Source organism: Anser cygnoides, chromosome 10 (genome assembly GCF_040182565.1).
Source record: "Anser cygnoides isolate HZ-2024a breed goose chromosome 10, Taihu_goose_T2T_genome, whole genome shotgun sequence".
NCBI lineage: Eukaryota > Metazoa > Chordata > Aves > Anseriformes > Anatidae > Anser > Anser cygnoides.
This window is the reverse complement of record NC_089882.1, coordinates 14,556,904-14,572,187: the sequence shown is the minus strand read 5'-3', so window position 1 is coordinate 14,572,187 and position 15,284 is coordinate 14,556,904. Positions and strand designations below refer to the sequence as shown.

Genomic DNA, 15,284 nt, shown 5'->3' with positions numbered 1-15,284 from the left:
GTCTCCTTTGTCCCTGCTCTGGAGCCTTTCAGGGGCGGTTGCCAGACCCAGCTTGTCTGCACCTCCCTTTTCTCCACCAAAACCTCTCCCGGCCCTCTCTATCACCCCTCCCAGCGCCTCCAACCCCTCCGCCAGCTGCAGAGGAGGCGGCACCGGTGCTGCCCCTTCCCCTGCCCCCTTGCTGTGGTTCCGAGCCGCCGGTAAGGCCCGGGGGGGGCCGGCTCCGGGCGGGGCCTCCCTTCGCCTCCTCCCCGGCGGCGGGGCCGGCCCCGGCCGTCCTCGGGGCGGAGCAGGGGGCAGGCCCGGACTTTCCCGGTCCTGGCCGGGCCGTGCCGTGCCGTCTCGGCGGGATGTGCGGCCGCACCGCCTGCTCGCTGGGCGCCGACCTCCTCCGCCGGGCCTGCGCCTACCGGGACCGGCGGGGCAGGCGGCGGCAGCCCGAGTGGGTGCGGGAGGAGCGGTACCGGCCCTCCTACAACAAGGGCCCGCAGTCCAGCGGCCCCGTGCTGCTGTCCCGCAAGCACCTCCAGCAGGTAGCCCCCGGCCGGGAGCCAGGCTTCGCCTGTCTGCGGGGGGGGGGGGGGGGGATGGGGCTGGGGGCGCCCGGCCGCATCCTGCCCCTGCGGGGGGTGCGGGGGGTGCTGCGTGCAGCGCCCGGTCCCTGCGGCCGGGGGGTGCCGGGGGGGGTCTGGGTGCCGCTCCCCGGGGTGCTGGGCTGGGTGGTAGCCGCGTGGTTTGCTTCTTGTTCCGCCCGGACGTTGAAGTGGCTAATTGCAGATTTCTCGGCAATGTTTGCCTGCTCCTAGGGAGGGTGGGGGGTCGCTGCCGGCGTGATGTTTTTTAGAGCAAGTTTGTGTGCGGGTAACTCGCCTCTGTAGGGATTTTGTCCCGGCTTCTCTGAAGTCGCCCCGTGGCTTTGGTTGTGCTGTGCCGAGACTTGCTTTCATTTCATAGCGCTGCCGAGTGGCCGCCTCGCTTCGTAGGGGAGAGCAGAGGAAAAAAAACCTCTCGGAGTCAGGGCTGTACAATGCCCCCACACCTGTGCTGACCGTTAGCCGGCTAATTGAAGCCTCAACAGCCCGTCCCAACGGCCTGCGCGGTGAAACTGCTGGTGCATCTCGCTGGGTTTTGCACAGGCGGGTGCCCACCGACCTGCTGCTCTCCGGCGTTCAGCGGGGCAAGGCCGGGGGCGCTGGGCTGAAACACCCCTCCTGCCGCTCCTCCTGCCCGGCCACCGGGGCGGCTGCAGCAGCCCCAAACCGGGAATGTGCTGGGTTCATCCAGGGCTTCCTTGGAGAAATCGCAAGTATTGCTTTTACACCATAAAGCACTCTTTGCACCCTGCTTTCCTGCCTCAGGGGTCCTGCATCTCCTCTGCAGCAGCTGTTGAGCTCCCAGAGCAGAAGGGGGGGCCCTATAAATATATTTACATATATATATGATATATATATAAAAATATATATATTATATATATCCTATATATATATATAGGGGTCCTATAAATATAATAATAAAAAATATAATAATAAAATATAAATGTAATAACGTAATGCGGGTCCTATAATACTCCTATAAACGTCCCGCACCACCCCGTAGCTCTTAGGGCACAGTCGTGCCCCGGGGCTTCGCTCGCCCCTGCTGCCCTCCTGCGGGGGCTGGTGGCCGCGGGCAGAAAGTGAGAGTGAGCTGGGGGAGAAGTGAAAGCCACCGAGCCGTTTCCATTGTCCAAACTGAGACAATATGCAAAGAGTGAAAGTGAACCGGGTCAGCAGAAATCACGTTATTAAAATGAAGGTGAGATTCAGGCCCTTTGGGACGCGCTCTTTAAATAGGGAAGTTTAGAGAACCTCAGCGCCGGCCTGATGTTTGTTAAACACAGAAGGGACGGAGTGCTCCTATCGCTGGGCTCTCGCTGCTGCAGAAAACCTGCATTCGTTACTCTGGATAGATACGTGGTACATACGAATTCTTAGAGTGAACATCACCAAAAATGTTGTCATTTGTGGGCACGCTGACACAAGGCGTCTCTATTTGTTTGTAAGGATGCAGACTCCTCTGAGCGGGTCCTCATGGACATGCGGTGGGGCCTGGTTCCCTCCTGGTTCAAAGAGGACGACCCCTCCAAAATGCAGTTTAAAACCTCCAACTGCCGCAGCGACACCATGCTGAGCAAGTTCTCCTACAAGGTGGGTGAGCCGCTGCTCCCCCCGTGCCGTTACCGATCCCACGGGGACGATCCTCCGACGTGCACCCTGCGCTGCACAGGGGGACGGTGGTCGCAGCAGTGCCCGTCCCCCCTCTCATGCTGCCCGGGGCTGTGGTTTATGTCTCTTGTGATTTCTCTCCCCCAGGGCCCTCTCCTCAAGGGCAAGCGCTGCGTGGTGCTGGCGGATGGCTTCTACGAGTGGCAGCAGTGCAGCGGGGGCAAGCAGCCCTACTTCATTTACTTCCCCCAGACCAAGGATGACCTGGTACTGAGCCTCTCTTGGTGCTTGAGCGCTGAGCTCTGCCCCCCTGCTCCCTCTGAGCGGCCTGGGGATATGAATGAGAAGCCCTTATTTACCTGGCGAGGCACACGGGGTGTTGGAGGGGACGAAGCTGGGAAGTGCAGATGGGAATTCCCTTTGGAGGGCATTTCGCTGCTGGTTCCCCCGAATCGCGGCAGCCCTGCAGAGATGTGAGCCCTGACCGCTTGGGGACAACCACCCTGACGCTGAGGTCTCTGTCCCGAGGGGAAGCTCAGCCCTGCCACGGGCTGCCCAGGGCATTTCCAGGCAGGGCTCGGAGCTGCAGAAGGCTTCGTGGGGTCCCGCTCTGCGGGGTCGCTGATTCTGCAGTCCCGTGGCCGTACCCGGTCCCGCGGCGTCCCCCCGTCACGCTGGCTGCTCCCCTATTTGCATGGGCGGGTGATGTGTTTCCCAGGGGACTCGGCCGCGAGTTTCACTGCCTCTTTTCCTTCGGCCGGGCTGGTGGCCGGGATGCAGAGAGGGGGAGGAAGGCTTGAATTTGGGAAGGTGAAGCTCCGATAACTGTCCTGCCCGGGGAGCCCCCGGTTAGTTTGGATCAGGAATGAGATGGCAGGGCAACGACTCGCAGGGCTGCGGTGCTTCGGCTGCCCAGGAGCTGGCGTGGGGTGGAAATGAGGGGGCCGTGTCTCTCCTCCAGGCCGAGGGGGAAGGTGGGGAAGATGGAGACGAGGAATGGAAGGGCTCGAGGCTGCTCACCATGGCTGGGATTTTCGACTGCTGGGAGCCGCCGGCGGGAGGAGAAGCGCTGTACACCTACACCATCATCACCGTGGACGCCTCGAAGGACCTGAGCTTCATCCACCACAGGCAAGTGAGACGCACAGCAGGGTCAGGGGCTGCCTTTAAACACCCCTCTGCTAACGTGGGCAGGGAGCCCTGCCTCCTCCTGATCTCAGAGCCAAACGTTACAACATTACCAGCTCGTTTCAGGTCACTGCCTCACGCCCTTTCCATAAATCCCCATCTCAGCACCCTGGCGAGGAACAGTTGGAGTCGAGTTGCTCTCGGGCTGGCCAGGACCCGCCGATCTCCCCCTTTGCCTCTCCACCTGGGCAATGCATGCATGCTCTGCCTCGAGCATCCCACAGATGATTTTTCCCCATGTGGCTTCTGAAAGGCAGCGCCGTGCCACGCTGCCAGCTCTGTGCTTGCTCACGAATCTTGCTTTTGATGCCCTGCTCTGCCGCACCAGCGCTGGTGCTCGGCTGGCCTCGCCAGTGCCGTGACCGCCCGGTCCCCTCCTTGTGCCTAGGATGCCGGCCATCCTGGACGGAGAAGAGGCCATCAGGAAATGGCTGGACTTCGCTGAAGTGCCCACCCAGGAGGCGGTTAAACTCATCCAGCCCACGGAGAACATCGTTTTCCACCCCGTCTCCACCTTTGTCAACAGCGTGCGCAACGACACGCCCGAGTGCCTTGCACCCATCGAGCTGGGAGCCAAGAAGGTGAGCGCTGGGGTGGGCTCGGCCAGGACCTGCCCGGGGGGAGATGGTGTCCGGGGGTGTCCCTGCGCAGGGACGGTGCTGCCAGGCTCCCCAAGGGGCTGCAGCCACCACATGGGCACGTGTGGGATGCTGGAGAGCAGCAGCCCCGAACGGATTCCCTTCCCTCCACTTCCAGAAATAAACCGTGTCGCCCTGTGCCAGGGTCTCTCTGCCAAATGAGGTGAATTCCGTGTGAAACGGGGCTTGGGACAAGCTTGTTCACAGCAGCCCCGGGAGCCTCCTGCAGACGTGCTGGCTGCCCTCGCTCCAGCACCCGCATCCCGCTCTGGACCAGCTCTGAGTCGGCTGCTCTGCGCACATCCTTCCCGGCCCTCGCTGGGCATCTCACTATTCTCCTGCTGTCTTTTGTCTCTCCAGGAGGTCAAAGCCACCGCGAGCAGCAAAGTGATGCTGGGCTGGTTAAAAAACTCCCAGGAGGCCTCCCCCAAGAAGAAAGAAAATGAATTGCCCAGGTGGACGAGCCAGTTCATCCCCAGCCCTTCGCCCAAGAAAAGCAGCGCAGGTATCCTGCAGCAGTGGCTGGGGAAGGAGGGAGAGCCGGCTGCAAAGAAACGCAAGGCTTAGCGGCAGCTGGGATGGCTGGCCATCCCTCTCTCTCCTGATTTCCCGGAGCAGAACGAAGAATGTTTGTTGGAAGGCTTCGCAGAGTGCTGCTGAGATTCTCCAAGCCTCTCAGGAGTTGATCTGATGTCCTGGGTTGTTGTCTCTGTTCTTTGTGTGTTCTGAAAGGGCTACTGTTTGCCTCCTCTCATTTCCTTTTGTTTGTTGTTGTGTGTTTTTTGTTGTTTTTTTGTTTGTTTGTTTTTTTGTGTTAAACTCATTCCTCTTTTCCATTTAATTCCATATTGCCTCTGTACAAACTTCCTTTCTAATGCTCCCACCCTCAAAAAGCGCCGGCAGTGCAGAGAGACGTGCGATAAGCGCTAAGAGGAAACCCAAGGCCGGGAGGCTCTCCCAGAGGCATCCTGCTCTGCCCAGAGCTGCAGCCGGCATCCATGGGCCTCAGGGAACGGGTTAAAAATTCTCCCTGGAGGAACTGGACTTTGCCTGGGTTTCCCTGCAGGGAGCGGGGTGGGCAAACGTCTCGGTCACGTTGCTTGTACAATCATTTTGTTAATGGGATTGGAAGACTTAGAGAGGATTTTCTTGATGTGTGGATGGATGCGCTCTGCCTTGCCCATAAAGGTCACTCGTTAAAGCCCAGATAACCACAGTGCCACCGCAGAGCAGCACGGGGCCGCTGGTTTTGAGGTCAGGGATTTTGTAAACAGAGGCAGATGTTGCAGGCCAAAAGCCTTATGTGTTGGGGCCCTTGCTGGAAAGCGGTTCTTAATTTGTGCTGGAATCAGTAAAATGGGATTGACTGGTGGATGTGTGCGTGTCTGCGCCCCCGTTCCCCACCGCAGCGCCACTGCCTCCGTTTGCCAGGCACGGCTGTGTTTCCCTGCCAGCTGCCGAGGGGACAGCAGCCAGCAGCAGCTGAGCTGCCAGGGCACGGGCAGGATGCTGCTGCTGAGGAGCTGCTCTTTGCCAGTGAAAAATATTCCCCGGGGACCCGTTTCGGGGCTGCTCTCGATGATTTGTCCCTGGGGAGCAGCAGGGGTGGTCCTAGCAGGGGTCTGTCCGGGACAGGCAGCCAGGGAGCCTACAGGGCTCTCAGGGCCAAATCCGTACCCAAATCCCTCGCGTGCCTCGGAGGCAGCTGAGCCCAGAAGGTCTCCTGGCTTATGGGAAGCTGGGCTGGGATTAGGATTTCCAGCCAGAAAGCCGGTTGCTGGCTGGCTCCTCGTCGCTCCCACGGTGACTCAAGGCAAGAGAGTCGCTGCATTGGCAGCTCCTGGCAGAATCAATCAGTCTGCACCGCTGGGGCTGTCACCTCTGCGCCTGCCCTTGGAGGTTTCTCTCCCCGTCCCACAGCTCCCCAAGGGCGAGCAGACAGCTCAGGCAGCCCCAGAGCAGGCATTTCCAAAGGGCAGGCATTTCCAAAGGTCACCGTCTCACTGCAAATTTAGGCCAGGTTCCCAGGTGCCGTGCGGGCAGGGAGGATGCTCTGAGCACAGGAGGACGCTCACCTTCCCCTGCTCTTGCCCCTGGGAGCCGCCAGCAGGAGGACGGCAGCTCCCTGCCTCCGTCCCCACACCCGGGGGCACCGTGCTCCCTGGGGAGCCGAGGGTGCAGGCAGCTCCGTGCAGGCCGTGAGCACGGGCAGCGCCGTCACCACCTAAAACCTTTGCTGAGGGCTCAGTGGGGTGGCGTTACGGGGCCTGCGGGCGGGGCTGCCCCAGGGGGACCCAGAGGGGTCAGGCAAAAGGGGCGGCGGGCGAGGAGCGGCCCCACCGGGGCACGCAGCGGCTCCGCACCCCGCCACCCCGCCAGAAGCCCCAGCCTCTCCCCGGGCACAAACCGGCCGGGAGCGCTGGGGGGGCTCCGACCCGGCCCCGCCGACCCGGGGGCTCCCCGCGGGCACCGAGCGGCCGCACCCCGCCGGGCGCTGCCCCGAGCGGCCCCGCCGCGGAGCCGGGGCGCGCGGAGCCCTATGCAAATCAGGGATCGGCGCGTTGGCCAATGGGAGCCGCGCCGCCCGCGGTGCCAGCCAATGGGGAGCGGCGGCGGCGGGGCGGGCAGCGATATCCGCGGCGCGGCGGCGGCGGCGCGGGCAGTGCGGCGGCGGGCGGCGGGCGGGGCGGAGCGGCGGCGGCGGCGGGCGGCAGCGGTAAGGGCGGCGGGGGGACGGCGCTGCGCGGCCCGGGACCGCTCCGTACGGCCCGGCACAGCTCGGTACGGCCCGGCCCGGCGCGTTTTAACGGCGTTTGTCTCTCCGCAGGCGCCCGGACCGTCAGTGCGCGGCGCTGCTGGGCGGCTGAGCGGCCGCTGCCTGCCGGCCATGTCGGGCCGCGGCAAGTCCGGCGGCAAGGCGCGGGCCAAGGCCAAGTCGCGCTCGTCGCGGGCCGGGCTGCAGTTCCCCGTGGGCCGCGTGCACCGGCTGCTGCGCAAGGGGAACTACGCGGAGCGGGTGGGCGCCGGGGCGCCGGTGTACCTGGCGGCCGTGCTGGAGTACCTCTCGGCCGAGATCCTGGAGCTGGCGGGCAACGCGGCCCGCGACAACAAGAAGACGCGCATCATCCCGCGGCACCTGCAGCTCGCCATCCGCAACGACGAGGAGCTCAACAAGCTGCTGGGCGGCGTGACCATCGCGCAGGGCGGCGTCCTGCCCAACATCCAGGCCGTGCTGCTGCCCAAGAAGACGCAGAGCTCCAAGAAGTGAGCGCTGTGCGCCCCTCCCCTGCTCCTGGTCCCCCCCCGCCTCGCTGCTGCCTGCCCTGCCCTCCCCGTGGGGATGGGGGTCCCCTTCCTGCCCCTCCAGCCCGGCTGGGCGGCTGGCCCTGGCTGCAGCCCGCCAGCCCTCTGCTAGCCCCCCCGTCCTGGGCTGCGGTGGGGTGCTGGGGGAGCATGGGTGAGGTCTGCTTGTGCCCCCGCCCTACCCCTCTTCCCTCTGGAAGAAGCGTTTTTGGAGATGACAAGAGCGTGGCCGTTGGTGGTGTCTGGAGCCATGTGGTCGGGTCGCTGTGCGGAGCTGCTGCTAGCTGCTGAGGACTGTTTTGGCTGCCGTGGGGATGGACGTGGGTCCCCACAGCTGCCTCTGGCAGCCCTGGGGCTCTGCGGGGCCCCCCCCGGCTGGCCCTGCTCACCCCAGTGCAAGGATGGGACTTGCCCCCGCTGCGCACCCCCATCGACACCATCCCGGCTGCACTGCGGTGGAGAGGGCAGGGGGCTGGAAAATGTGAAAGGAGAAGTTTCTCCATCAGCAAGAAGTGACTGTTAGTCTTAGTTCTGTTCATGGTAAAGCTCGTGCGTTGCCTACTGTGAAGAAGCTCTGGTCCTATTTATCTTAAGTTCTCATATTTCGGGGTCCCTCCCTGCCAAGGCACCTTCCTGCAGCTCCCCCAGCTTGGTGGGCACCGAGGGCTCTGCGGTGCCGTGGGTCCTGCCGGCGGGGGGGTGCAGTGACAAATCCCCTCGGAGCGTCGCAAGGTCAGGCGCCTGCCGCGGGGAGCGGGAGCTGCCATCTTCTGCCGTGGCTCCGTTCTTCTCCCGGCGCGGAGTGGCTCCCGGCTGCAGAAGCCCTTCGTGTCACTGAGAGCTACCTTGCACCCTGGTTGCACTTCTGGAAATGACATGCTGTGTCTCCTTTCTGTTTGTTCAACATGATTTTGGGGTTCTGAGAAATAAAGTGACGATGCTATCTGTTAACTGTAACCCTCCATGGATTAATATTTATTTTTTAAAAAAATGCTAGAATTTGTATTAAAGCCCGCTCCTAGCTAGTACGGTATTTATTTAATGGCTGTGTGGATAATGTATGAGCATGGGGTCAGGCTGGCTGTCCCGTGACACCAGGAATAGCTGATGCAGAGACAGCTTTCCTCGCTGCCCGGAGCAGCCTGCCTCTGTGGAGGCCGATTGTCATGTGCATGCAGCAGTGTCTGGGCAATCGGGCTGTTCATAACCTGTTTTTTTTTTTTTTTTTAAAGTAAAATGGTCAACTTATATTTCTGTGCTGTAAGTAGCATGTGTTCAACCTATTGACTCCGCTGTTAATCGTGTGGATGAAGTAACTTAGCCTGGCTCTGACTTTATTATTACCTAGAGTAGAAGAACCTGGATGCTTGTCAGCCGGTTTTACGAAGGGGTTTTATGCTCTGTTGTAGGACATGGAAGCGGTGTGTTCGTTCGTGTTGTGCTCATGGGGGTGCAGACGTGTCCCTCGGTTGTGCTGTGGTCCCCTGGCCTCAGGGTGGGGGGGACACCCGGCTGCAGCCCCCCTGCTGGAGCACAGACCTGCTGGGGTCCCCCTTCCTTCTGTAAAGGGACCGCTGCCAGCGGTGGGGTGGGGACGAGGGGCTTCTTCCCACGCGGGGCGCTGCCTGGCGTGGTGGTCTCCGTGGCTGCATCCAAGGGTCTTGTTCTCTCCCTCTTGTTTTCTCCAGGGCTGGTGTTCTGTACATCTCGAGAGTGCTTTGTATTTCTTAGAAAACGCGGGACTTGTGATACTGAAAAGAATGGTGCAAACCCGATATCTGATTAAACTGGATCCCTGTTGAATGCTGTTGGACGTGCTGTGTCTGTCACCTCACCAACGCCGCTCGGTCTGGTGCTGGTCTGCAGGAGCAGGCTCTGGTGGCAGCTGGGTGGCTGGGCTTGCTTGTCTCTAAGCAGAAAGGAGCAGATCAGGCCTAGAACCAGTGCTGCTTGCACTCTGCTCCTACAAAGTCTTTTCCTAGCCCGGGAGCAGGTCAAGCCCTTCTTCAGCTCTTCCGCCTGCCCTGGCAGTGGTGTATTGCCTGGTTACTCTGTTGCCAATACCTGGAAGCCTGAGGTTCTGGGAGTGAGGAGTGCACCCAGGACCTTCCCTGGGTACTGGAGGTGTTCTCACCACCAGAGGCCCTTGAGGACCCTGGGGGTGACCCAGCAGGCAGAGGGCGGTGGGGCTGGCATGGGCTTGCGGTGGTCAGATGGGAAAAGCTGACCCAGATGGGGAGGTTGGAGGCCTGGGGCTAATGGGGCTGAGTCTTGCTCCCACACCTCTCTGTTGGATGTGTCCTGGCTTGCCAGAGCTGCTCAGTGCCCTCCCTGCCTGGGTCCGGGCAGGAAGGGCTCCAGGCGGCTCAGCCGATGCCCGGCACTGTCAGGGTCGGGTGCTGACAAGACCTGAGCTGTGCCATCAAAGTCGTATTTCAGGACTGGAGGTGCTGGACTGGCTGTTGTAGGGAGATACGCCTCCTGCCCTACCAGCAGAGTGAAAACCCAAATAACGAAAGGCACGGGTCAGTGACGTGCGGCTGGGGGTGCCCTGGGGAAGGGCAGGGAGCGGGGCTGGGATGGGCAGGAGCCGTGTGCGGCACTGCAGTCCTGCGGCCATCTGGTTTTTGGCCAGGCTGGTGGGATGGTGCCCGCAGCTGTACCTGGGAGCTGGGCTGTGCGTGGTGCCCTCAGCAGCGAGCTCTGGCTGGGTCGTGAACTTCCTCTGCCAGCCGCACGAGCGAGTGGCAGGGCAAGCCTGACTGCTGCGCGGCCGACCGGAGGAAGCCCTGTCTGCCTGGCCAGGCGTTGCTCAAGTGCCTGAAGATGCGAGCGCCATGTACAGACCCGAGCAGCGGGAGCACGCGGGCGCTGTGCCACCGGCCTTAGATGGCCGGGACAGCCCTTCACGCCTGCAGCTGGGGAGACGGGCCTGGTGGAGGTGGGCCTGGTGGCTTCCTGGAGCGGTGCTGCGGGTCCTGGTTCTGCTGAATGCCTCAGAGCGCCAGAGCAGAGCTCGGAAAACATGAAGGACTCGTCTGTGCAGAGATCATGCGAGCCTGCGAGGTGGGTGTCAGCCCTCGCCTCCTGGGCGGGGAGGGCTGGGGTCTGCGGGGCCCTTCCACCGCCGCCTGGTGGGCGTGCTGCAGGCGGGGTGGGTGCGGGACAGTGGAAGTGGAGCCGCCGCTCGTCTGCGTGCAGCAGCACCGCCACTGCTCCCTTGTGGCAAGAGGGAAGTGGGGGGGGGGGGGGAGATCCCCCCCCCCCCCACCAGCACACACAGCCCCCAGCTCTGAGCCAGCCCGAAGCGTGGCTCTGCTTCTGCCTGAGCCCAGCCAGGTCCCAGAGCTGGCAGCCCCCGAGCCCCTAAAACCTGCAGTGTCATCTCCTGCCTGCAGAGAGCTGCAGGTTGCTGCCGGGGCGCGGCGGCTCCCCCACAGTACCAGGCCTGGGGGCAGATGCTGGAGCTTGGTGGGACTTGCATGGGTGGAAGGACGGTGCCTGGCCTGCCCCAGCGGCTGTGCCCTAAATACAGGCCCGGGGGAGGCTGCAGCATCCCGGAGTCAGGGCACTGCTGCTCTTTTCCAGGCCTGCTGCTGGCAGCTCTTGCTGGGTGTAGCTGATGGACGGGTCTTCGGGGAGTGAAACTTGCTTCCCTCCTGCCTGTGCACTGAGCACAGCAACAAAGCAGCTCCCCAGGCAGCTGCGCCCTGGGGGGGGGGGGGGGGGAGGCTGCTCCTTTTCCAGCGGCAGGGAGGTGGGCACGGAATGCCTCAGGGTGGGGTGCCCCCACCCACCCCCCTGGGCCTGGTGGCCCCCTGGGGGGCACAGTGAGCTGCTGCCCCCCTCCCCCCATCCCCTCCTTGCAGGGCCCCTTGGACTTGTCCGCAGCAGCCCTACAAGGTATGGCACGACTCCACCTCCCCTCGCTGCCCCTGCAGCGGGATGCGCTGGGGCCCTCACCCGTCCTGCAACCCCCCCCCCCCTCGTGGGTGCTGGGGTTTGGTGGAGCTGCGGCCCCCCCCCCCCCCCCCCCCCCCCCGCAGAGCCCGAGCTGCAGGCTCGCCCCTTGCCCTGCGCGCCGGAGGTGGAACAAAATGGCCCAGCTCCCTGGCGGCGCTTTATGCAACCTCACTGGGGCGAGCTATAAATAGGCGCGGCTGATGCGAGGGGTGGCTCCGCGGGGCGTGCGATGCGCTGTGCTGCTGGAGCCGCGCGTGCCTGCGGGTGTGCACGCAGCAGGCAGCCCAAGCTCCTGGGGGGGGGCTCAGAGCGAGGGGGCTCAGAGCGGTGCCCAGGGAGGTGGCCCTGCTACCCTGAGGCTGGCTGCGGGGCAGCCGAGGGCTCCTCCGTGTCACTGCCAGCTGCAGCAGCCCAGGGACTGCTCTCCTCCTGCCTCCGTGCCAGGAGACCCCCGCTGCCCCCCTGCCCTCCCCTCGCTGCAGCCCCCCCCCCCCCCCCCCCCAGCTCTGCTCCTGTGCACGATTCCGGCTGCGGAGCCCCCTTGTCCCCCCCGCCCTTCCCCTTCCCCACGACAGCTCCATTTATTTTTTTTTTTTTTTTAACAATTTATTTGAAACGACGACAAATGAAAAGAGAAAAAAAAAAATTAAAAAAAACAACAACCTCCCAACCCCCGAAAATACGTAACCAAACCCACCCCTAAAATGCTTTAAAAAAAAAAAAAAAAAAAAAGAAAAAAAGAACGTAAAGGCCATCGGAGAGGCGACCTGAACGGCAGCCGCGGGGCCCTGCGCCGGGCCCCCCGGGCTCCCCCGCCCGCCGCCAGGGGCGGGAGGCCGCAGGGGAGCCCCGGCCCTTTAAGAGCGCCAGACGCCGCGGCAGCCAATTGGCGCCCGACGGGCCGTTGCCATGGCGCCGGGGGCCGGGAGCCAATAGGGGGCGCCGTGGCTTTTCGAAATGGCCGCGAGCAGGCACGGTGCGCCCGGCGGGCGGGGCGGGGAGGGGGGCGCGGGCGGCGGGAGCCGGCCCACGTGGCGCGGGGGCGCCGCAGAGCGGCTGCTATGGGAACCGGGCGGGAAGGGGGACGGGGGGGGGGGGGGGGGGGAAGGGGGGGCACCAGACACCGTCGTCGAGCGGGGAGGGGCACGGCCGAAAACAAAGGGGCGCGATGGGGGGGGGGGGGGGAAGCCGCGAGGTTGGGGGGCGGGGGGGTGGAAAGGCGCCGGAGGGTCGGGGATAGGGGGGGTAAGGGGGGGGCTGGGGCAGCCGCAGCCCCGCTCACCGCGCACGGCGGCGGCTGCGGAGCCGAGTCGGCGACACAAAGCGGGTCCCCGGGGGTCTGTCCTCAGAGCAGTCCGTGCCGTGGGGCTCCCAGTCCTGGCGGGGAGGGGGGGCCCCTCCGCCCCCCCCCCGCCCGGGGCTCCCCGCGCCCCGCTCTCATGCCTTCCTGCTCTTCAGCGCCTTGGGCTTCGCGGACTTCTTCACCTTCTTGCCCCCCGGGGACGCGGCTCCCTTCTTGGCGGCCTTCTTGGCTTTGCCTTTGTCCTTCTTCGCCGCCGCGCTGCTGCTGGTTCCTTTCTTGTGGGATCTCTTCTCGGGCTTCTTGCTCTTGGCCGCGGGCTTCTTCTCCGCCCGCCGGGTCGCGGAGGCCGCCGCCTTCTTGTGGGACTTGTGGGCGCTGCTGCCCGCGCCCCCGTCCCCGCCGCCCTCCAGCTTCTTCCTGTTGAGCTTGAAGGAGCCGTTGGCGCCGGTGCCCTTGACCTGGAGCAGCGTGTCGTTCTGCACCAGCGCCTTGATGGAGTACTTCAGGTAGGTCCTGCCGTTCTGCTGGTCGAACCAGGCCACCTTCTTGGCCTCGTTGTAGATCTTGGCCAGCGAGGAGCCATTGCGCTCGCCCAGCTTGCGGATCGTCTCCACCACCAGCTGGCTGTATTTGCCCGGCTGGTTCTTCTTCTTGTTGTTCTTTTTCTTCTTCGAAGGCGACAGCGAGGAGCCGCCGCCGGCACCGGCGGTCTTCGCCTTCTTGGAGGCCGCCTTCTTCTCGGCCGCGATCGGCACCTCCTCCGCCTCGGTCAGGGGCAGATCGGCTTCTTCCAGCTCCACCGACATGGTGCCGCGGGGGGGACGGGCAGCTGCAAGCGCGGCGTGGCGGAGGCCGGGCGGAGGGGCGCTGCTCTCCGTCTCCGCTCCGCTCCGCGCCGCCGCCGCCGCGCTCTGGCGGGGCTGGCGCCGCCTCCCGCCTTTATATGGGCGCGGCGCGGACCACGTTGAGAACAACAACAGCGCGGTCCGCCGCCAGCCCCGACTTGTGCTTCTTGGGGCCCTTTCGCGGGGCTCCCGCGCCGCCGCCGGGCCCCCCCGCGCCGCTCCGCCCGCGCCGCGCCCCGCGCCCCGCCGCCCCCCGGCCCGCCGCCGCCCCCGCGCCCCCCGCCGCCCGCCGCCCGCCGCCCCCCGCCGCGATTTCGGGAGCGCGCCCGGCGCGGCGGAGGGAACGAGGAGGGGGGCGCCCGGCGCGGCGGCCGCTGGAGCCCGACCGCGGCCCCCCCGCCCCGCGCCGCCGCCGCCGCCCGCAGCCGAAAAGGGGCCGCCGCGGGAGGGGGGCGACGGAGGGCGGCGGGGGGGGGCGGCGGCGGCGCTGGCCCCGGGTTCTCCGGAGGGAACTAACACAGGCGACGCCCTCCCGCGGCCGCCGGCAGCAGCGCGGAGACGCCGAGCCGAGAGCGGGGGTCCCCGCCCCGGCGATGGGGGCCGCGCCCCCCACCGCCCCCCAGCCCCGCTGCAGCCCGGACGGGGCCCCCCGGAGGGGGGGTGTCCTGCGGGTCTCATGTATCGTGTGTTACCCCCCCCCCCCCCCATCGGGCATCGCCCCGAAGCGGAGCGGTTGGGGGCAGCGCGGCGGGACCTTGGGGGCTGGCGGGGGGGGGGGGGGGGCTGGGGGCACCCTCAGATTGAGGGGGGCGGGGGGGGGGGGCGCAGCGTTGTCGCCTCCGGAGCCCCTCCGCCCTGCGGGGAGGGGGGGGCGGCTCCTCGCTGCAGGCCGCAGCTCTGCAGGGGCTGGGGGGGCAACAGCGGTGCTAGGGACACCCCCCCCCCCCCCAGCCCCCCCCCTTATACACCCACCCCACTCCCCCAAATCCCACCGGGGAGACGAGGATGCGGGGGGGGGGGGGGGGGGAAGACACGCGAATGGGGCCCCCTTGCAGAGCCGCGGGCCGGGCCTGGAGGGGCCCCTCGCCCCAGCACCTGGGGAAGCGAAGGGGGGGGGGTTGTGTGGGGGGGGGGGGGGGTGGGGGGGGGGGGTCCGTGTGCCCGCCAACGTTGCCGGGCCGGGGGCGTGTGGGTGCGCGGGGGGCGCCCCCGTGCCCGTGGGAGGCCCCCCGCGTGTGGCGGGACGCGGGGCACACGCGCAGGGCTGTGCGCGCACCTCCACGCACAGCCACCCCCCCCCCCACATACATGTGCGCCCCCCCACGCGCTTACACACATGTGCACACGCGGCACGCCCCCTGCCCACGCACGCCGCGCCGAGCCCGCACCGCCTCCTCCCCTCCCCCTCCTCCTCCTCCTCCTCCCCCCTCCCCCCCTCCTCTTCCTCCTCCCCCCCCCCCCATCCCCCGGCTCCTCTCCGCCATTTCCCTCGCCCTGGCCCCCCGCCGCCGGCCCGGGGGCTCCCCGCCCCCGTCCCCCCCCCCCCCCCCAGCCGCTGCCTGGAGCCCTCCCGGGGGGGGGTCCCCGGGGGTCCCCGCGCTCAAAAATCGCAGGGGGGTGTCCCCAGCACCCTCTGCCCCTCGCTGGGGCCGCATCCTGCCCCACGCCCCCCCCCAGCCACCAGCGGGTGCCCGCCGCGGAGCCCCCTCCCCGCGGCCCCCCCGCAGCATCCCCGCGATGAGTTGCGGCCGGGCTCAGCCTCCGGCGGGGCCGGGGCCTGCGGGGTGCTGGGCGCGGGGCTGGGCGGCTGGGGGGGGGCACAGACCGTGAGCAAATGGGC

General features: G+C 65.8%; 3 protein-coding genes across 3 annotated transcripts; 2 read left to right on the top strand and 1 right to left on the bottom strand.

Annotated features, from left to right (window-relative positions):
* The first annotated feature begins 263 nt into the window (after nucleotides 1-263).
* Nucleotides 264-5,402, top strand: HMCES (5-hydroxymethylcytosine binding, ES cell specific). The gene is made up of 6 exons (XM_048072121.2): nucleotides 264-533; nucleotides 2,043-2,186; nucleotides 2,352-2,471; nucleotides 3,166-3,335; nucleotides 3,781-3,973; nucleotides 4,391-5,402. Exons 1-6 carry the CDS (start codon nucleotides 351-353, stop codon nucleotides 4,595-4,597), a joined length of 1,017 nt encoding a protein of 338 aa, XP_047928078.2. The 5' UTR covers nucleotides 264-350; the 3' UTR covers nucleotides 4,598-5,402.
* Nucleotides 5,403-6,641: 1,239 nt separating this feature from the next.
* LOC106037920 (histone H2A type 2-B) lies at nucleotides 6,642-8,558 on the top strand. Its single transcript, XM_048072143.2, has 2 exons — nucleotides 6,642-6,746; nucleotides 6,858-8,558. Exon 2 carries the CDS (start codon nucleotides 6,918-6,920, stop codon nucleotides 7,296-7,298), a length of 381 nt encoding a protein of 126 aa, XP_047928100.1. The 5' UTR covers nucleotides 6,642-6,746; nucleotides 6,858-6,917; the 3' UTR covers nucleotides 7,299-8,558.
* A 3,892-nt stretch (nucleotides 8,559-12,450) lies between these two features.
* Nucleotides 12,451-13,525, bottom strand: H1-10 (H1.10 linker histone). Its single transcript, XM_048072127.2, has one exon. The coding sequence runs from the start codon at nucleotides 13,403-13,405 to the stop codon at nucleotides 12,734-12,736; it is 672 nt and encodes a 223-aa protein (XP_047928084.1). The 5' UTR covers nucleotides 13,406-13,525; the 3' UTR covers nucleotides 12,451-12,733.
* Nucleotides 13,526-15,284: the final 1,759 nt, after the last annotated feature.

Coding starts and splice junctions, on each gene's coding strand:
- HMCES (XM_048072121.2), top strand. CDS start 351: ATGTGCGGCCGCACCGCCTGCTCGCTGGGCGCCGACCTCCTCCGCCGG. Junction 534..2,042: donor CCCGCAAGCACCTCCAGCAG/GTAGCCCCCGGC, acceptor TTTGTTTGTAAG/GATGCAGACTCCTCTGAGCG. Junction 3,336..3,780: donor CTGAGCTTCATCCACCACAG/GCAAGTGAGACG, acceptor CCTTGTGCCTAG/GATGCCGGCCATCCTGGACG.
- LOC106037920 (XM_048072143.2), top strand. CDS start 6,918: ATGTCGGGCCGCGGCAAGTCCGGCGGCAAGGCGCGGGCCAAGGCCAAG.
- H1-10 (XM_048072127.2), bottom strand. CDS start 13,405: ATGTCGGTGGAGCTGGAAGAAGCCGATCTGCCCCTGACCGAGGCGGAG.